This window comes from Babylonia areolata, chromosome 15 (genome assembly GCF_041734735.1).
Source record: "Babylonia areolata isolate BAREFJ2019XMU chromosome 15, ASM4173473v1, whole genome shotgun sequence".
NCBI lineage: Eukaryota > Metazoa > Mollusca > Gastropoda > Neogastropoda > Buccinidae > Babylonia > Babylonia areolata.
The window spans coordinates 24,886,156-24,908,649 of record NC_134890.1 but is presented as its reverse complement, the minus strand read 5'-3'; the positions used below and the strand labels follow the sequence as shown (position 1 = coordinate 24,908,649).

General features: G+C 40.8%; 1 protein-coding gene across 4 annotated transcripts in view; it reads left to right on the top strand.

Annotated features, from left to right (window-relative positions):
- Nucleotides 1-22,257, top strand: part of LOC143290503 (TBC1 domain family member 5-like) — a 94,775-nt gene extending 72,518 nt beyond the window's left edge. For 3 of the 4 annotated variants that reach the window (XM_076599999.1, XM_076600001.1, XM_076600000.1), the window contains exons 18-23: nt 409-555; nt 10,260-10,525; nt 11,187-11,286; nt 14,023-14,102; nt 15,533-15,690; nt 17,205-22,257. In XM_076599999.1, coding sequence (XP_076456114.1) covers nt 409-555; nt 10,260-10,525; nt 11,187-11,286; nt 14,023-14,102; nt 15,533-15,690; nt 17,205-17,565 — 1,112 coding nt within the window. In that variant the 3' untranslated portion in view covers nt 17,566-22,257. The remainder of the gene's footprint in view (nt 1-408; nt 556-10,259; nt 10,526-11,186; nt 11,287-14,022; nt 14,103-15,532; nt 15,691-17,204) is intronic. The other variant, XM_076600003.1, reaches the window with a different exon arrangement.
- Nucleotides 22,258-22,494: the final 237 nt, after the last annotated feature.

The following is a 22,494-nucleotide window of genomic DNA, read 5'->3' as shown; positions in this document are numbered from 1 at the left end:
GTGGATAATATTTATCTACTGTATCCTGTTTTACTTTTATTTATCCAGTCATAATCTCTTTTATCTTACATGTCTCATACTTATTTTATCCAGTTTTATGGTATCTCTTATCTTGTTCTGTGTCACCTGTGCCTTTAAAACATCTCTCATGCTGACAATTTATATATTTGTTCAACATCCTGTTTTAGGTCTCTTTTGTCCTGTCTTATATTTCCTTTAGCCTGTTACATATCTCATTAGTCCTGTAATTGATTAGTCCAATCATCCATCTTTCATCCTGTTGTCCATCATTATATTCTGTGACGTTCTCGCTTACCTGTCTGAAATCATTTCATCACGTTTTTTCATTCTATGTTTTACCTCCCTTGTCATTCTGAACTCCCCTTGCTGTCTCTGGACGACCGCTAGCCCCCCATGCACAGAAGTACAGAGGAGGGTTTTCGTCGTTCTCCCGCAAATTCAGCCGGCCCAAAACTCTGTCCGTGTCAACGTTTGAGAAGAACCTGCCCAAGTCATCGAGCGAGCCGATGAACTTGCAGACGGACATCTCGCCAGGTAGATGGGTGTTGTGGTTTCGCCCGTGCGGTGAGATGGAGATGGAGGATTTTGTGTGAAGCCGTTTTGTCTCCTCCTCTCTCAGTGTGTGGCCTTGAACCCTGACCTCTGACCTTGGTGTTGTGCTGAATGCACTGCGTGGCTCATCCTCAGTTGTGGTTTTTTTCCCTGCGCCTGGTTGGTGTTGTGGCTGCGGTAGTGTGAGTTTTTGATTTTGAGTTTCAGCTGGTTTATTTTTGTTTGTTTATTAAATTTTAAAGATTCTTTTAGTAGCATGTGCATATATATTTCTCTTAGACTGACAAAAAAAAAAATCTCAACTGTTCTTTGGATAATTTTCTTAGCTGATGGGATTTTTGGTTTTGTCGTTCCTCTTGGTTTTTGTACAGAGCCTGTGTCAAAGAGTTAGTATTCTGATGTAAAAATGTTGTCAGTGTGTCTTTGTGGTTTAGAAGTGGTGCGAGGTTCTTCTGTGATGATGTGGTAGGTTTTCTATTGTGGGCTTTTGATGCTGCAATATTCTTTGTCTTTCAGATTTTATTCTCGTGTGTCATTTAATTTGGGGATAAATTTTCCACTTGCCACTTTCTGTTGTGCATGTGTGTGTGTGTGTGTGTGTGTGTGTGTGTGTGTGTGTGTGTGTGTGTGTGTGATTGTGTGTGTGAGTGAGCTGCGGAATATAGGAATATGTGTGTGTGTGCACGCATGTTTGTGTACATGACTGTGTGCATGATGTGTTTATATGTCTCCCCATTATTGACATCTGAATATTTTATTTTGGGGATGGGTTGGGCGGTTGAGTCAAACTCAAGTCCGACAACTTTTCATAAATTTGCTGTAGTTTTTTGTCATTTGTTTGTCTGGTGTAATTCTGTGGAATTGTACATATCTTTGGTTTTTTGAACCCATTTTTACTTGATTTTGTTAAGTTCTTTGAATGATATCTTGCTTTTGATTTTGGTGCTGTTGCTTTGCATTTGCATTTCTTCGGTGGCTTTGTGTGAGCACTTCCCTTTGCGTTTTGCTTCAGTGTTTGGCAATACTTTGTGTTTTTTTGTTTTTTTTTGCTTGGCTTTGGTTATGTGAATGAAAACTCTTCCCCATTCATCACACAAAGCTTTAATGGCCAACCCTTTTGATTTGACATTTGTTTGTTAGTGCTTAGATTTATTTATTCATAGACAAAGGCTCAGCATTTGTTTTACACATTGAAGTTTTTAGCACTACATTTAGAGGTTTTTATTTTGACCTTTCATTTCAGAATGTTTTGTTTTTCTCTGAATGTGTTTGATAGGATGTTGTAAAGGGTTGTCAGTAGACTGCAGGGGTGTTCTGTGGCCATCTTGGATTTTGCACATGCGCACCGAACTTTTACTCAAAACTGAGCAGTGCCAAAAGCGATCAATGCAGGCAAAAGCAGCAAACATGTGCTGTACTCCATTTCTTCAGTTATGGCCTCCATTGCTACAACCAAACTATGTACAATGAAGTGCGGTTGTGTGCACAATACCAAAAAAACAAAATATGAAACAAAAAGTTGAAAAAAGAAGCCTGCTGTTTCTCACGTTCTGTCTTTCTTAATCGCCATTGTTGCTCGCAATTTCGGAGAGCCAGTCAGCTGCGAGAGAACAGATCATGTGACATGCCTTTCTATGAGCCATGAAAGTACGGAACTGTCCAGCTGTCTGTTAGTCACCTGCCCTCAATGAAATGACATGAATTGGTTTGTGTGTTTGTGCGTGTGTGTGTATGCATGTGTGCATGTTGTGTGTGTAAGGCTTTGAGTGTATGTATGCAGTGTCTAGTTGCCAAATAATTTCTTTAATGTTCCTGCTCAAACTGATAGAAATAACCTCCTGTTAAAACCGATAATAGTAACCTGTCAAAAAAAAAAAAAAAAAAAAAAGGATAAGCCAAAAGCAGCATCAGTGATTTTGTACTGACAAAAACATACATCTTTTCTTGCTTTTGGTGTTTGGTATTTCTTTTTTTTTTTTTTTTTTGTGTGTGTGTGTGAGATAGCATGTATTCATGTGAATTGTGAGTGCACTGATTTATGTGTTGCCGTATGTGAATTGTGAGTGCACTGATTTATGTGTTGCCATATGTGAATTGTGAGTGCACCGATTTATGTGTTGCCATGTAATGTACAGGGCCCAACACTCGGCTTATATCACAGATTGACATAAGTTTACAGTTTACATTTGGGCCAACAGCAAAGTGAGAGCTGCATTATCAATGGTTTCTCCAGTCAGTGGGAAACCATTTACAGCTTAGTCTTTTGTGAAGGACTATGACTCTCAAACTAGGAGGCGAAATTGCACTAACTCTTAGTGCTGCAGCCTTGTGGGCTAGTTGGCCTTTGGGAAACATCCCAACGCCGACTGTCCTAAAACCCTCTTGGCCGAGAGAGTGGGGATGTAACTTGGGCAAGACACTCTCCACTATAATCAAATTCTAGCCCAAATAGTCGGAACAGCAGTTGCCTCCTCTGCTGTTCTGATGGTCATAGTCGGACACGACTGACTATCATACAGGAAGTTAGTTCAGTGTGTTTGTTGTGTCACTACTCACACAGAGAAGAGAATGACATCCGTGGACTCCTCATCTTTATGTATGAATTTGCTTCATCTGTCTGCAGTGCTGTCAAATAATTTGTGATTTATGAGGTGACTGGGAAAGTATTGTAACTGGCAGCGCATTTGTGATGCTCACCATAGTGGGTTTTTTGTGTGTTTTTTTTTTTTTTTTTTTTTTCCGGAAAATTTCTCTCCCCTGCTGTCTATTTTGACTTGTTTGTCATTGTGTGTTCACCTGACCTGTGCCAGAATTTGACATGTTTGCCGTGGTGTGTACTGCTGACCTGGCTGTGTCAGAATTTACATCACTTTCCTCATTGTTCCTCATTTTTGCACCAGACAATGCCTCAACGGCTAACAGCTTTGTCATGCTTATGACGGTGTGCTAAAAAAGTGATAATGTGATTACCAATTTCTACCTCAGATTTCTTCCATTTTGTTATATTTATCATTGTATATTCAACCTGACAGTTTTTCCAGTGCCAGAAATAATGTCATGCTCATCATTGTGTATTTTAAAACTTAAACCAGACACTAAATGAATTATCAAAAGTTTTGTCATGTCTGTTTTTATGTTAAAATCTTAAAATACCTCAGGTGACTATAGTTTTTATATCTTTTTATAATGCATGGTGCTTACTTGACAACAAAAATTACTTGATGATCAATTTTCCATTTTTCTATTGTTTATACAGTTGAGTGAAACAATATTGCAATATCAATCATGACTTAGTGATTTGTGAAATTATTTGCATTGCTGAGGAGCTTGTATATGAGCTAAAAAGTAAATTGAGGCAGCTGGCTATTTCAATTTAAGAATGGTAGTTGGAATGATATGAAGAAAAGGTGATTGGAGCTGTTTTAGACAGAGTGTGTAGTCTGAGCTTTTAAAGGGATATGAGGAAGGCTAGGGACATGTTGTACTGATATATTTCTGACTTGGTGACAAGTCAGGATTGTGTGTGTGTGTGTGTGTGTGTGTGTGTGTGTGTGTGTGTGTTAGGGAGGGTAATAATATATCTCGGAGAAAAGAGAGAGACAGTGTATGTGCCTTACATATTTGTTGGCAAAAAAACATACACACACACAAAAAAGAAACACTAAAAGAGGAAGAGAAAGAATGCATGAATGCATGCGCATGCGTTTGTGTGTGTGTGTGTGTGTGTGTGTGTGTATGCCCAGGTTGACATGATGCATGATAATCATTTCCCTGACTAGTATCATGTTCATCCAGTCATTTGTCATGCTGACATTACTATCCATGTCTTGGTTTTATTTGTTCTTTTATTTATTTATTTATTTTTAAACTAATTTCATTGTCTGGTCAATAAATACGTTGATAACAGTGTTTCCTGTATGAATCCTGATTTTTATTTTAGTTTTAAAAAACGTTGCAGAGTAATGCATCACATTTTGGACATAATCATAATGGAATTGCACTGTAAAAAGACTTGAGAACATTACAAAATAGTTCGTTGAACATGTACTTAATGATGGTTATGGACACGACATATTTCATTGACATAATCGTAGTTGAAAATGAAGGACTCTGAAATTTACAGAATAACTTGATACGATGGCATTCAGAACAGAACTTCAGTGTCCCTTCCCACACCCTCTCTCTTGTAACCCTTCTCCTTCTCCCCCTCACCCCCCTCATCATCCTCGTCATTCCCTTCTTCTATATCTCCCTCCTACTCCCTTACCTTTCTATTGCAGCTCCCCACTCGCCTCTTCCAGCTCATTCCTAAAAAATATTATGTATGTCCATGTACGTTTCAACTGTGTTTACTGATGTCATTGGTGGATGAAAACACTATATGTAGTTTCGCTTTGTTTCTCTCTAAAGCATTTCATTTAAGAGAGACACTTATATCCTAGTTTTACTGGAGCTTGTTATGGAATATGCTGCACTGTTTGCATTAACAATTACAATGACACATACAAAACAAAATTTTGTTGTCGCCCCCTGTTCATATGGGGCTATGGCCTTGACTGAATAAACCATCTTGAATCTTGAATCTTGAATCCCCACTCGCCTCCTTCCATCCCACCCAAAGACAGATCTGTAATGTTCCCTAAAATTCATTCATTCAAGAATCAGCTGGACAGTTGTATAAGATTCTCAGTTATCTTTAGAGTTTGATGAATAGATAAACTGATAATGAAGCGTAGGACCTTGATGAAAAAGTCTACACCAAAATATGTTATGAAACAAAGAGAAGACTGTATAGAAGCTTCAAAGCTTAACTTGTCCCTATCCTTCTATTACTATTACCACTGATGAAAGTAACAGTAAAAGCTCTTTTTAAGTTGTCATATCTGTTGGGAATGTATTTGTGGAGACTTGGTACATGGGGAAAAGAATAACATGGGGAAAAGAATAATGAATCAGAGTAAAACACACACAATACTGGCTTCCGACAACCCTAGGCACAAATTTATAGGGTTCCGTGATATAGAACTGGATAATCATTGAGAATTTCACACACACACACACACACACACACACACACACACACACACACACATAAAAAAAGAAGAAGAAGAAAAATCCCAATAAATGCTATTGAGTGCTGTCTCAGAATGAAAGAAAACATTTCTACCATTTATGCTGAGCCTTGGGCAGCCATACAATGAATCATCATTCATGTGACATTTACCATTCGTTATACAGTTCACAATGCAGTGATGTGAACTACAGGCAGATGCTTAGCTGGATGGGAAAGTCTTAAACACACAGTATAGTTAAACAGTTTTTGAGGGGGCCACTATTTAAATAAACCTGATCATGAATGATTGTCAGAACTGGTTGTTGTGGTTGTTATCAGTATTATGATTATTATCACTTAGACAAATTATATATTATCACCACAGCGATCCTTAGGATTTATTAATGGATACTGCTATTTAAAAAAAAAAAAAGTTGTTGATACAAACCTACAAGCAAATCCTGGGTTTTTAAGCAGAACGAAATATACAATCATATTGAGATAAAAAAAACAAACAAAAACAAACTTGGACGAACACACATGCATATAGACACACACACACACACACACACACACACACACACACACACTAATAATCATATCATTTTGGCATCACATGCTGAGCATGTCAGAAGACATCCATACCAAAGTCAGGAAATTTACCCACCATTTTTGACTGAATCCCTGGCACCAGTACAATCAGAGCAAGCACTCTTGTTGAAAATAAGGGAATCTTGAATGCATCCCTGTTACCGTGGAAGAAGAGATGGAAGGCAGAGTGATTTCAGGTAAACAACATCTTGTCAGCAGCAGGGTGCTTATCACATTCTGATCAAGGAACTTGGATTTGATGGAAATCTTTTCAAGAAATACATTGTAGCTAGCAACTGAGCTGTTTGCTCAAATAATTAACCTTGTATAGGGGGGAATCTCATCAAAAACTGCCTCAGCCTTGAAGCCCCAAGATTGATAGAATTCACATAAAAGGTTAAACGTTTCCCTCTCTCATGTGAAAGAAAAGTTTTGCAGCGAAATTAGTGTCTATGAATTTTTGCAATGACCATAAATTTAATTCAAATCTTTTCTTTCATTGTAAAGTTTGGGGGCCCAGGAATTTCACCTTTAGCCACAAAAATTTGCTTACAGAGCAAAGCTACTGGCTATAGCTTTCACCAGTTTGACATGGTTAGTACACTAACCGAACAGGGAGTATACCAAAGAACTCTGTTGGTGTGTCACACATCTTCACAACCATCATTGTCTCACCTGTTGTGTGGTCAGGTATTGGTGAAAAGGTTAACGGAGTGATTGGCTTTGGTTCCACCACCATCTCCACCCCAACCACCCACCACCCACCTCCACCTCAACCACCCTGCTGTTCCCACTGCTCTCTACCCTCTCTCATCCTCGGCACAGTGTGTTGGAAGTAATGACTGGTCGTTGATCAGTTTTATGTAAAGTCTGTGTATTAGAGGAGGACAATGAAACCAAATAGAATTACAAGTGATACTAGAGGAGGACAATGAAACCAAATAGAATTACAAGTGTGTCATAGCGTTTTAAGTATGTCAGCCATGCTTAACTGTAAGACTACAAGTGTGTCATGACGTTTTAAGTGTGCCGGTCAGGCTTAACTGTAAGACATTCTTTAAAATACAACGCCAAAAAACAAAACCAAAAAAATGCATAAGTGACAAAAAAAGCAAAAAAAGACAAGAAAAAAAAGACATGGCATTATTGTTATGGTCATAATCACCATTATTATTAAATGAAGAAAAAAAGTATGAATGTTTCATTGAAGACTGTGGACTCTACCTCACTTTGATAAAAGTATAAAAGATATCAGAAAAAGGAAAAAGAAATTAGAAAAGAACGAAAGAAATAAAGACATCAGTGCCTTTTTAAAAAGACTTTTAACCATCTCTTTTTGAGATTTCCAGCCGATAACAGTTTTATTTTTTGCTTTGTCCGTATTGATGTGTGAAACTTAAGTGATGACATTGTTTTTCAGTTTATAAGCCATTGAATTTTATCGCCGAGTCTGATGCAGCAGGAGCAGGTGAGATCATTGATGTCTACTTCGTGGAGAAAGCACTGATGCCAAACTTTTTTTGTTTTTTTTTGTAATGATGAGGAAAAACTTTTTTTTTTTTTTTAGACCAAAATCATCAAATGTATAAAAACAAATGCATCCCAAGGAACTGAACGCATAAAATGAAGTACACTGCCGTTTGGTTCGAAAAACATGACAAATCATATATTATGTACTGTAAAATTCCTATGGGGGTAAAAAGAAAAGGCAGAACACTTGATCACAGGTACGACTCATGAGAAGATACATGGCATTCAAAAATCGGAACACAAAGCTCTGGTCATTGTGCCTTTGTTTTCTAAAAGAAAATGGAGGATTCTTTCAAGGAAATCAAGCCATTTAGGCCAGAGTTTAATTCTCTGTCTCTCTCCTTTTTATAGTTTGACGGTGTGGCTCATTTTATTTTAACCAAGTATTCTTTTGATTTCTCTTTGCTTATAAGGACTGACAGGCATTCAGCGCTACCTGAAATGGACCTTTTTGCGTTTGGCTGGGCTATGATAATTATTTTTAAGCATTCTATTGTGATTGATGATTTGCATTTGCCTGACTGGTACCACAATCAAAAAAGACTCCTCTTGTTTTCTTCAAAGTACATGTATGGATCAGTCTTTGCGCACTCTGACACCTCAAAAAAAAAAAAAAAAAAAAAAAAAAAAAAAAATTAACAGAGCATGGTGTGATGTATGAAATGTAGATCAGACTGAACTCTTTGACACCTTGAAACTGAAACAAACTTTCATCCTCTTGTTTTTTTTAATAATTTTTTTAACAGCCACAACCAGCTTGCAGATATTATTGTTAATTGGAATAATGTTGTCTTTCTCTTGGTGGTGTTTCAGTTTCAAGGGTGTGTTGGAGTGTGCGGACAGATCCATATACACTACACCACATCCGCTGACAAAAAAAAAAAAAAAAAAAGTTCCTGATTTTCGCATCACCCAACGTCCTGAGAATATAAGATGATAATGAAAGATGAATAAATGAAATGATGGAAAAAACAGACAGAGCAGATGTCTGATCTTCACATAACCCAACACGTTGATATTATAAAAAAGATGATAATGAAAGATGAATAAATGAAATGATGGTGAAAAAATCAAACTTTCAGAGCAGATGTCTGATCGTCGCATAACCCAATGAGACTCTATCCTCTCTCTCTATATATATATAAATGATAATAAGAATAATAATAATAATAATGAAAGGACATTTGGTACGCCCAATCCAATGATACAAAAGCCCTGGGCGTTTACAATGAAATCTGCAATGATGTATTCATTAAAAAAAAAAAAAAATAACGATGAAAAATAAATAAATACATGAAATGATTGTGATAAAACAACAACAACAAACAATCAAACTAAAAACCTGTCCTAGTTAATATGATTTTTCTGTCAGTAGCCCACAGTGTCGCCCCCTCAGTAGCCTTGGTGTTTACAATGAAATATACATAGATAAATAAAATGATGCTAGAAAGACAACATACAAGCAAACTGAAAAACCTATCCCAGCTAATATGATTTCTTCTGTCAGTGGCTCACAGTGTCACCCCCTACAGAAGCCCAGGAAGTTTACAATGGAAAATGCAATGACGTAAGCATGAAAGAAAAAGATAATGATGATAATGATGGAAAATAAATAAATGACATGATTGTGGAAAAAACAGCATCAAACAAACTAAAAACTTATCCTAGCTAATTTGACTTTTAACATTTTATTTATTTATTTATTTATTTTAAAGGAGAAATCAGAGGATGTGTAAAAGTTCTGCAAATGAACAGGATAGTTTCAGCATCCCTGGAAGGTTCTTTCTCTCTCTTTGTTCTTTGTTTTTTTTTCTCTTTCCTTTTTTGTTCCTTCGATCATCATTTTTCCTCTTTCTGTTGTCTTGTCTGTCTTCCTTTTGTTTTTTCTTCATATTCTTTTTTCTCCATATATTTAATCTCTCTTCTTCCCAACGGCATGTTCGACAATTTACAAGACCATGCAGCATATATTACACATGCATGATGGTTTCACACACAGTTATATTGACTGAAAGAGAAGCATGGTACGCATGCAGACTCTCTCTGTTTCTCTGTGTGACTAATATGATTTTTCTGTCGGTGGAACCATGGTACACATACACACTTTCTGTCTCTCTCTCTCTGTCTGTGTCTTATTTTTTATTTTTTATTTTTTTTAATATATTATTTATTTATTATTATTATTATTATTATTTATTAAAAAAAAAATTGTTTTATTATTATTATTACTACTACCTTTTTCTATATTGTAATTGTTATGTATTTATTTATTTATTTTTTATGTAAGCTTATCTATTATTTATTCCCCTCATTTTTTCCTTTTTTTCTCTTTTTTTTTTTCTCAAGGCCTGACTAAGCGCGTTGGGTTACGCTGCTGGTCAGGCATCTGCTTGGCAGATGTGGTGTAGCATATATGGTTTTGTCCGAACGCAGTGACGCCTCCTTGAGCTACTGAAACTGAAACTGAAACTCTCTGTGTGACTAATATGATTTTTCTGTTGGTGGCCTGCAGTGTCGCCCCCTCAGAACAAGCGTGGGTCGACGGCCAGCCTCTCACAGGTGGAGGACAGCATGTACCGACAGAGGGGCCATTCCTCCTCCTCCCTGGGTCGAACCACGGACCCCTCGTATCTCCGCTCAGCCCAGTCCTCCCCTGCTGGGTACAGCCCTGTAGGGTTCAGCCCCGAGGAGCCCTCGGCCCACAGCTCCCCCACCAAGTACGCCACGCTGCCCTCCAAGGGAGGCAGCAAGCAGAAAGCCCGCAAGCTGACCAAACAGGTGAGGAGGTGAACCGACTGTGTGTGTTGTTGTGGTTGTTGGGTTTTTGTTTGTTTGTTGTTGTTTGTTTAATAATCTGAGCATACATGGCTTGTGATCTGATGACACTGTGTTTGTGTGTGTGTATGTGTGTGTGTGTGTGTGTGTGTGTGTGTGTGTGTGTGTGTGATGTGCATAGACATGTGTGTGTGTAGTGTGTGAATAATATACATGGATGTGAGTGCATGTGTGTGATATGCATGCAAACATGAGTGCGTGTATCTGGTTGTGTATGATGTGCATATAACATGTGTATGTATTTATGCATGTGTGCGCATGTGTGTGTGGGTGTATGATGTGTTCATGACAGTTTTGTATGTATGTTTGTGTGTGTATGACATACGTACTCATAACGTACATTTATATGACGTGTGCACTCAAGATGTGTGTGTGTGTGTACTCGTGATGTGTTTGTGTGTATATGTACTCACGATGTGTGCATGTGTATGATATGTGTACTCATGACATGTATATGACACTTGTGTGTGTATGGCACCTGTGTTCTCAGGACGATGTGTGTGTTTATGACATGCATGTTTTCAGGTGTGTATATGTATGACACATTTATACTATGCCACATGTGCTCACTCACAATACTTGTGTGTCATTGTGTCCCCTACAGGAACAGGAGCTGCAGCAGCAGGTCAGCTCACTGCAGGGTCAGCTGAATGACCGTGCCGCCATGTGTCGATACTGCGCCAGTAAACTGGACGTCCACATCGGTCAGTCCGCACAGCTGATCCCTCAGCTGGTAGTGGTGTATACCCACTGTCAGTGTCCCAGCTAGTTGTAATGGTACCCACTGTCCCTCAGCTTGTACTGGTAGTGGTACCACTGTTAATGTCCCAGCTAGTAGTGGTACCCACTGACATTGTCACAGCTAGTCCATCAGCTAGTACTAGTAGTGGTACCACCGTTAATGTCCCAGTTAGTAGTGGTACTCACTGCCAGTGTGTCAGCTAGTAGTAGTGGTACTCACTGTCAATGTCCTAGTTAGTAGAAGTGGTACCCACTGTCAGTATGCTAGCTAGTCTCTTGGCTGGTAGTGGTACCCACTGTCAATGTCCCAGCTAGGAGTGGTACCGATTGTCAGTGTCCCAGCTGGTAGTGTTACACACTGTCAATGTCCCAGCTAGAATCTTGGCTAGTAGTGGTACTCACTGTCAATGTCTTAACTAGTCTTTGGCTAGTAGTGGTACCCACTGTCAATGTCCCAGCTAGTAGTGGTACTCACTGCCAGTGTCTGAGCTAGTAGTGTTACCCGCCGTCAGTATCCTAGTTAGTCTTTTGACTGGTAGTGGTACCCACTGTCAGTGTCCCAGCTAGCAGTGCTACCCACTGTCGATGTCCCAGCTAGTAGTGGTACCCACTGACATTGTCACAGCTAGCCTAACAAGTCTCTTGGCTGGTAGTGGTACCCACTGTCAATGTCCCAGCTAGGAGTGGTACCGATTGTCAGTGTCCCAGCTGGTAGTGTTACACACTGTCAATGTCCCAGCTAGAATCTTGGCTACTAGTCGTACTCACTGTCAATGTCTTAACTAGTCTTTGGCTAGTAGTGGTAGCCACTGTCAATGACCTAACTAGTCTCTTGGCCAGTGGTGGTACCCACTGTCAATGACCTAACTAGTCTCTTGGCCAGTAGTGGTACCCACTGTCAAGACCTAACAAGTCTCTTGGCTAGAAGTGGTACCCACTGTCAAGACCTAACTAGTCTCTTGGCTAGAAGTGGTACCCACTGTCAATGACCTAACTAGTCTCTTGGCCAGTAGTGGTAGCCACTGTCAATGACCTAACTAGTCTCTTGGCCAGTAGTGGTAGCCACTGTCAATGACCTAACTAGTCTCGTGGCTAGAAGTGGTACCCACTGTCAATGACCTAACTAGACTCTTGGCTAGTGGTGTTACCCACTGTCAATGACCTAACTAGTCTCTTGGCCAGAAGTGGTAGCCACTGTCAATGACCTAACTAGTCTCTTGGCCAGTAGTGGTAGCCACTGTCAATGACCTAACTAGTCTCTTGGCTAGAAGTGGTACCCACTGTCAATGACCTAACTAGACTCTTGGCTAGTAGTGTTACCCACTGTCAATGACCTAACTAGTCTCTTGGCTAGAAGTGGTACCAGTGTCAATGACATAACTAGTCTCTCAGCTAGAAGTGGTACCCACTGTCAATGACATAACTAGTCTCTCAGCTAGAAGTGGTACCCACTGTCAATGACCTAACTAGTCTCTTGGCTAGAAGTGGTACCCACTGTCAATGTTCTTTGGGCTTGTTGTTGTTTTGGTTTCAGTTTCTCAGAGAGATGTCACTGCGTTCAAACAAATCCAGTTACACTGCACCACAACTGCTAGGCAGATGTCTGACCAGCAGCATAACTCAACGCACTAAGTCAGCCCTATAGTGCATGTGTATGCATTTGCGTATCTGTATATGTGTTTGTGTACCTATCAGGTTGGATTTCTTCTACAGTATTTCACCAGAGGACAACACCTATGTTACCTTGGGTTCTTTTTCGGTATGCCAAGTTCTTGCTGCACATGGGACCTTGGTTTATCGTCTCATCCGAATGAGTAGAAGCTCAGTTTGATTTTCAAGTCGAACTTGGGAGAAAGGGCGAGAGTGGGATTCAAACCCAGACCCTCAGGGACACTGTATTGGCAGATAAGTGTCTTTACCATTCTGCCACCTTCCTCATAGCAGTGGTACCCACTGTCCATGTCCCAGCTAGTCTCTTGGCTAGTAGTGGTACCTGCTATCTGTGTTCCAACTAGCTGTGATACCCACCGCCAGTGTTCCAACTAGTAGCAGTACCACTGTTAGTATCACAACTAGCAGTGGTACCCACTGTGAATGTCCCAGCTACAAAGTTGCAGCTGTGAATATTTTTCATCTTGAATACAATGACTGAAATGTGATTTTTTTGCAAACAACATGACAATAAAGGGAAAGTAAAGGAAATTAAGTGAATATTTGATGAAGCGTAGACACTGTTAATACTAAGTATTTTTGACACGAGGAGATGTGAGTGAATGTGGGAGTTATAGCCCTTGAATGCAGAAAGAAAGAAAGAAAGAAAAACAAAACAAAACTCTTGTCGATTGCCACCACTGTGAATGTCTGTGAAATGTAAAGGGAAACCATTACTGTAAGAGTGGAAGTATCATGTTGAGGTTAATGTCCGTGTCACTGTACTCGACCTGTCCATGTTCGTGAAGACTGTTGCTGGTTATGAACTATCTGCCCTGTTAGTTAAGATTGTCAGTGATTATGAACTCTCTTCCCTGCAGGTTTAGAATGTCAGTGATTATGAACTCTTCTCTTCTCTCTGTGTTTCGTGAAGACTGTTGCTGGTTATGAACTATCTGCCCTGTTAGTGATTATGAACTCTCTTCCATGCAGGTTTAGAATGTCAGTGATTATAAACTCACTCTTCTCTCTGTGTTACCACGGTGCAGGACGATTGCAAGAAGAATTGTCAAAGCAGAAGTTAGACACTGAGGACGAGGTCATGGTGTCCTTAGCTGGCATCAAACTGGTGAGTCCTTTTACTCTGTGTGTGTGTGTGTGTGTGTGTGTGTGTGTAGTGTGTGTAGTGTGTGTTTTATATCTTTTATGTATACATTTATGTTGACATTTGTATTTGTATTTATTTTTATCACAGCAGATTTCTCTGTGTGAAATTCGGGCTGCTCTCCCCAGGGAGAGCGTGTCGCTATAATACAGCGCCACCCATTTTTTTTTGTATTTTTTCCTGCCTGCAGTTTCATTTGTTTTCCCTATCGAAGTGGATTTTTCTATAGAATTTTGCCAGGAACAACCCTCTTGTTGCCGTGGGTTCTTTTACGTGCACTAAGTGCATGCTGCTCACGGGACCTCAGTTTATCATCTCATCCGAATGACTAGCGTCCAGACCACCACTCAAATCTAGTGGAGGGGGAGAAAATATCGGCGGCCGAGCCATGATTCGAACCAGTGCGCTCAGATTTTCTCGCTTCCTGGGCGGACGCGTTACCTCTAGGCCATCACTCCACACAATTGAATGACATTGAATGACTGTGGTCAGAGTGTGTTGATGATTGTGGGGTCCCACATCAACTTGGCATTTGAGCATTTTGTTCCTTTTGTGTGTTCATACCGTGCATTGTTTGTGTAGCCTACACCATGCATTAATTTGTCTTGTTGAGGTGATAACGTATTTTTATCTCTATCTCTCTCTGTGTATGTGTGTGTGTGTGTGTGTGTGTGTGTGTGTGTGAAAAAACATGGGAGAGGTATGAAAATGTGTTATTTGAGTTGCTTGAGCTGTTACAGGTGTGTTATTCGTCTGTCAGCAGCTCTTGTGGATGTGTTGTTTATTGGTCAGTAGCTGTTATGGATGTGTTATTTTTCAGGTTTTCAGTGTTGTGTTATTTGTTGGGCAATAGCTTTTACAGGTGTGTTATTTATCTGTCAGTAGTTATTACGGATGTGTTATTTGTTGGCTAGTAGAATCGTGAGATGTGTTATCAATCTGGTTGTAGCTGTTACAAATGGTGTTATCTGCCAGGCTTTAGCTGTTTCAGGTGTGTTATTTGTCTTGTAGTTATGACGGATGTGTTGTTTATCAGTCAGTAGCTGTTACAGACATCTTATTTTTCCACCTTTAGCTTTTACAGGCTTGTTATTTGTCACACTGTAGCTTTCAGAGATTTGTGTTGGGCTTTAACCATTGCAAGCAGATGAGTTGTATATCAAGTGGTCTTTATAGACGAGGGACACAGAAGGTAAAAGAGAATACCAGAACAATCCATCTTCACATTATGTCTGTGTAATCATTGGATTTAAGTGTTATGATGTGATGTACATTATTTAGGTATTGTGATGAATGATATATCTATCTATCTGTCTTATATATATATATATATATATATATATATATATTATATGTACATCTACATATTTATTTCACTTTTTTGTTGTTGTAAGGTCCGAGATGTGCTGAACGGCACCCTTCGCTTCACACGCAACATTCTGGAAGACGATGGGGAGATAAACATCAGCGACAACCACTACCAGGCAGTGGTCTCCCCTGACTGTGACATGGCAGACACTCCCGGATCTGTCACTGCTAACGGTACGAAGAGGTGAGCTGTGTTTTCGTCACACAACGGTTGTGTTTTTGACTTGTACCACCGGTTTTGTCGCAGAAGCATTTGCTTTTCAGCCATAAACAAATAGTAAATGACATATTATTACTGGAACTACTGCTGTCATAACAGAAGCATTCCCACATCCCAGTTGTTAACAACGAATAAATGAATATTATTACACATCATTACTGGTATCACCATTATTACAGAAGCATTCCTTTCTCAGTCGCAAACAAGTAATGGATGACTGTTATCACAAGTCATCTCTGGAACCATTATCATCGCAGAAGCATTCCTTTCTCTGTCATGAACTATTACATGACTTAAAATGTGGCCAGGAGAACAAATAATTAACAAATAGTAAAGAGTGGTACCATTCACAAGGTACACAACTTCAGGTCAGTGCTGCTTAAAACTTAGCCGTATGCAGTGCACAGGAACAGGTGTTGAGATGGCTGCCGGAAAAACAGGGCGCTAGCTAGTGGGACAAAGGGGAGGTTACCTGCTTCTGGGAGGTTATCGGCCGTAGTTGCTCTCTTTTTCTCCGCATAGGCAGATAGTAGTTTGCACAGGACAGGAATGTCAGTCTGCACTAGTTGGGTCACGGTAAGTATGTTATTTAAACCTAATTTTAGATAGAAAACTTCCTATAGTAAAGAGTGGTACCATTCACAAGGTACACAACTTCAGGTCATTGCTGCTTATGCTACCAATACAGTTGGCACACAGGTAAATCTCTTCTTCATTTGTGGGCTGCAGGTTCCACGTTCACTTGTATGTGTATGTGTGTGACGGTTTTTACTCTGCACACACAGGTAAATAAAAGGTACGTTGGAACAAACCCAGACTCTTCCTTAAAAAGGGAAGTGCCTGGCTTGTCTTTGTACTGATCATTTGACATGCACCACTGTCCTTGCAGAAGCATTCCTTTCTCAGTCGTGAACAACTAATAAATGACTATTATCACAACTCATTACTGGTACCACTGCTGTCAGAACAGAAACATTCCCACATCCCAACCATAAGTTCAGTATCAGTTTCAGTACCTCAAGGAGGCGTCACTGCGTTTGGACAAATCCATATACGCTACACCACATCTGCCAAGCAGATGCCTGACCAGCAGCGTAACCCAACGCACTTAGTCAGGCCTTGAGGGGGAAAAAAAAAAAGAAAAAAGAAAAAAAAGGTGAATAAATAATAGATAAGCTTACACAAATAAATAAATAAATAAATAAATAAATAATTAATGATTATAATGTAAAAAAAAAAAAAAAAGGTGAATAAATAATAGATAAGCTTACACAAATAAAAAAAAAAATAAATACATAATAATTGTAAAAAACAAAACAAACAACAAACCATAAACAGATAGTAAATGATGATTATCGCACCTCATTACACATCATTCATGGTACCACTGTCATTACAGGAGCATTCCTTTTTCTGTCATTAACAAGGAAAATGACTATTATGACACTTCATTACTGGAGCCACCGCTGTCCTTGCAGAAGCATTCCCAGCTCCCAATCCAAGGAGAGACGGAGGCGGATGTTCTACATGAGCAGCGGGGAGACATCATCAGCGGCCGAGTCCCCGGAGTCCTTCAACGGAACGGGGAGTGGGGGGATCCCTTCCCACCACTCCGACTCCGCCGAGTACGAACTGGGTGACCTTCCCAAGCGACGCTCGGCCAGTGTGGGGGGCAAGGGGGGTCACTGTGCCGGCCTGCTCTTTGAAGAGAGAGACTCGGCTGCGGACACGTCGAGCCAGGCGTCAAGCTATGCAGCTAGTGGGCTGCTGGGAAGTGACAATATGGATGACTCGCCCAACCCCCTCTACAACAAGGAGTGGGTCAATGACTTAGCTTAGAGCTGGGGGGAGGGTCTCGTGGGAGGGGGGGAGGGGGGGATGGTGGTGGTCTGAGAGCTGGGGGAGGGTCTTGGGTGTGATGGGGGTAGGGGTCTGAGGTGTCTAGGATTGGTCAGCTCGGTCGGTGACTTGATAGAGAGGGGCGTAACTAAGGTGAGCGATGGGGGAGGGGGCTGAGATTTCATGTGATGGCCTGAGTTGACCAGGACTGGTCAGCCGTGTCAGAGCCTTGGCGGAGAGGGGTGTGGGAAAGATGGATGAGGTGTTTTTGTGACGGCCTGACTTGACCACGACTGGTCAGCTGTGTCAGAGACTTAGCAGAGAGGTGTGACAGGGTGTCTGGGTGTGGGAGAGATGGCTGAGGTGTCTTGTAATGGCTTAAGTTTACCACGACCGGTCAGCCATGTCAGAGACTTGGCAGAGAGGGGCGAAGTGTTGTATGGGAAAGATGGATGAGGTGTTTTTGTGACGGCCTGACTTGACCACGACTGCTCAGTCGTGTCAGAGACTTGGCAAAGAGGGGTGAAGTGTTGTGTGGGAGAGATGGATGAGGTGTTTTTGTGACGGCTGGAGTGGACCACGACTGTCAGAGACTTGGCAGAGAGGGGTGGATTGGAGTGTGGGAGAGATGGATGAGGTGTTTTTGTGATGGCCAGAGTGGACCAGGACTGGTCAGCCGTGTCAGAGACTTGGCAGAGAGGGGTGGATGGAGATAGGGAGAGGAGAGAGAAGGTGAAGGGGTAGGAGAAGAGCCAAGACTTGGTTGGTTGGTTTCTGTTTGGTGCTAGGGGGTAGGGGTGAGGGTTGAGAATGATTAGGAGGAGTGTGTCGTGACGACGTTATGGATCGTGTTGGCTTTTTGTGGTGGTAACCCCTTCCCTCAACAGCCAAGACATAGAATATATTTATAGATACAGCCAAGACACAGAATATATTTATAGATATATGTGTATGTGTATTTCACATATAAAGACTTGTGGGTATGCACTTACTACACCAACATTTTTGCAGATTTACCTATGTGTAAACACACACACGCACACACACACACACACACACACACACACACACACACACTCTCTACCTCTGTACACACATTGCACTAACAGCAATGTATCAGCATGTTTCATTTGATCTTTTGTTGGTTTAAAAAAAAAAAAATTATCCACTAATTTCTCTTATTGGTCTCCACCATTTCCCCCACCCCCCAGCCCCCACCCCCACCCATTTGTTCATTCTATATACAGTACTCTTCCCTCATTTTTTGTCCACTAATTTTTCTTATTGGTCTCCACCACCCCCACACCCCCATTTGGTCATTCTGTTTATAATACTCTTCCCATTTAGTGAACACAGAGACCTGTCAAAGTAACGTGAAAATCTCATCAACTTCTCCCCCCCCCACGCCCCCCCCCCCCCCAAAAAAAAAAAAATGGCTGAGGGAGGGTTGCTGGGTGCAGAAGAGAAGTGTGTAACCTTTGAATAGCAGTGTCAGTGAGGGATGACTGGTGTGACATCAGTTCTGTGCAGAGCGAGAAATTCCCACATGATTTGTAGTTGTCATGGTGACAAGTAGACAGAAACATCGTTTTCACCCAGCTAACTTCTAGTTGCCCCATATGCAGAGCTAGAAATTCCCACATAATTATTAGTTGTCATGGTGACAAGTATACAAAGACATCATTAATTTTTCACCCTGTAGAGCTGGAAAATTCCCAGCTGGAAAATTCCCACATGATTTTTAGTTGTCATGGTGACAAGTAGACAAAAACATCAACTTCACCCAGCTAACTTCTATTTGCCCCATATGCAGAGCTAGAAATACCCATATAATTATTAGTTGTCATGGTGGCAAGTAGACAAAAACATCAGCCTCACCCAGCTAACTTCTGTTTGACCAGTGTGCAGAACTAGAAATACCCACATAATGTTTAGTTGTCATGGTGACAAGTAGACAAAAACATCAGCCTGATGCAGCTAACTTCTGTTTCCCATCCCTGAGTAAAGATGCGCTGTGGCAGAATTGGTAAGCCATTGGACTTCTGATCCAGTGGTCAGGGTTCGATCCTCTGTTTCCACCTGGTGTTGTGTCCTGGGGAAAGGCACTTTACTGCGATTCTTCCTCACTCCACCCAGATGTGAGTGGGTACCTGGTTTCAGGTTGGGGAAGGTAAAAACGGCGGAAAGAGAAGACTTGGTCCCCACCCTCCTATATCAAGCCCTGCAGACACAGTGGATGTGAATTCACTGCCCCTGACAGTTGCAAAAGGCTGTGGAACCTTTACCCTTTAAAGTAAAGATAGGTGGTTGTGCAGTTGGATATGTGTAAAGGATGAACTACGTAATGTTTCAGTGACGGGCGCAATAGCTGAGTGGTTAAAGCGTTGGACTGTCAATCTGAGGGTCCCGGGTTCGAATCATGGTGACGGCGCCTGGTGGGTGATTTTTACGATCTCCCAGGTCAACATATGTGCAGACCTGCTAGTGCCTGAACCCCCTTCATGTGTATATATGCAAGCAGAAGATCAAATACGCACGTTAAAGATCCTGTAATCCATGTCAGCGTTCGGTGGGTTATGGAAACAAGAACATACCCAGCATGCACACCCCCGAAAATGGAGTATGGCCGCCTACATGGCAGGGTAAAAACGGTCATACACGTAAAAGCCCACTCGTGTGCATACGAGTGAACGTGGGAGTTGCAGCCCACGAATGCAGAAGAAGAAGAAGAAGTAATGTTTCAGTGCCCCCAGGGGGCACACGAAATAAACTCCTTGCCTTGCCTTGCCTTGCAGTGACAAATCAGCAGAGGTAATTCATTACAAACGTGAAAAAAAAAGAAGAAAAAAAACCAGGCCGGAGGTGTTGGAAGTAAAATGCAGAGAAGGGAAATGATGCCTGGTCTTCACTGACGCTGACTGCTCTGTCACCATTCCACTGACTACAGTCAAGAGTTTGATTTCCTGACAGACATGTGGAGAGAGTATTTCTGCTTGTTTGCCAATCATACGGGTCGGTAGTTCGAGCCTTGACATGTGTGTTTTTTTTCGCTGGAAGGAACAGCGCAGGCTGTTGTGACCGCAGATCAGCATAACACATAATGTTTATTTAACCCTTTGAGTGCCAAGTCTGTAATACGCTCAGTGACAACTATTCGCCAAAGAATGTTTTGGTCATTGAGGGTAATACATGATTAAAAAAAACTAATTCTAGCATGCAAACTACTTAGAGAATATATTATGTATAACCTATACTTTTCTGAAAGGAAAATGAGCACTCTATTCAGTTGTGAAAGTTTCACATGAATTTATTGATATTGCGATAGGAAAATTCCTACAATGATGCAGGCAGAAATTTCTGTCCCGGGGCACTTTTTTGCACACCGGAAGGGGATGGGAATTTCCATCCTGCGGCAGTCAGCATGTGAAGAACAAAACAGAAATGAAGGTGGCGAATACAAGAGAAAGGTTTTTGTGAAGTTTGAACCTTTATTTCTCAGTATTCCATTATTTTGGCAGCTTTGCCACAAGAGCCTGGCTTTTTTCTTTCTTTTTTCTGAACTTCAGTTTTCTGTGAGTGAGTGTTTTGGCAGAAGACGTGCATGTCCTTCATGATAGCTCACTTTTCTCTGTGTGTGTGTGTGTGTGTGTGTGTGTGTGTGTGTGTGTGTGTGTGCGCAAAGGGCAGTTTGATGGTTTTTTTTTTACAGGATTAGAGACATTTAGAAGTGATATACTAGAATACTGATATTTATGAATAGCAGTGTCAGTGACAGATGGCAGGTATGCATCAGTTCCATGTGCAGAGCTAGAAATACCCACATGATTTTTAGTTGTCATTCATGAAACTTATGTTTGGGGGGATGGGATGGGGTTGATTGTTATAATGATGTGAATCATCTGGTAATCGATGGCATCTGGTTTTTGTCTTGTGTCATCAGCCATTGTTGAATGATTTTGCCCCATTTATCCTGCTCACCTCCCTCTTTATTACTAACCTATCGGTAAAGATAGTTCTCTTTCAAACTGTGTTTTCATTTTACTGTTTCAAGGAGTTGCACCCTCTTCATCAGTGCTTTTAACTCACTCAGTACGGCCAGTCCTCTCTTCTCCTCTACACAGACCCGTCGGATGTCCAGTGGGTGTCTGAATGACCCAGCCTTTAGCTTCCGTCGTTAGAATTGTGGTATTCTTTGTCAACATTCACTTCTGCAGTATAAGAGCCTTCCGCTTGCAATATTTTGATGATGGTAATTGGGGTGAAACGCTGTTAACGTCGTCTCTTTCACCGTTCGTATGGAGAGAGTTAAGATTAAAGCATTTAGTCTTAAATTTGTATATTTTATTGTAAAGTGTGGTGAGCCCCATCTGAGATGGGGGTACTGTGCTATATGAGCCTGAATTTTATTATTATTATTATTATTATCATTAAAGCGCAAAAAAAGTGATGATTGTACTTGTGCACAAACAGTTACATTAAAGTAGTTCTCCAAAGCAGTGATTATCCTGTCACATGCACACATTGATTGGGGATAGAGAGATGCACCACCTCTGGTATAGCAGAAGAGGCTGGAATGAAGCAACAGAAAGATAACGTGCACTGGGCACACCCACCCACACACATCCACAGACACCTGTGAAGTGGGATATATATATATATATATATATATATATATATATATATATATATATATATATATATATATATATATATATATATTTCTTTTTTTGCTGAATTCCATGAAACTGGTCACCAAAAACATTGGCCTTGTCACTTGGTGATGTCGCAGTGTCCAGATGCAATTTTTATTTCCAAAGTGGCTTGGCATTGTGCATGAATCCATCATTGTAGATAGTTAAGGTAAATACTCCTTTGCTGTGCCATGCTAGGAGTGTGTCAAGGAACATGACTTGTCATAATGTGTGTGCG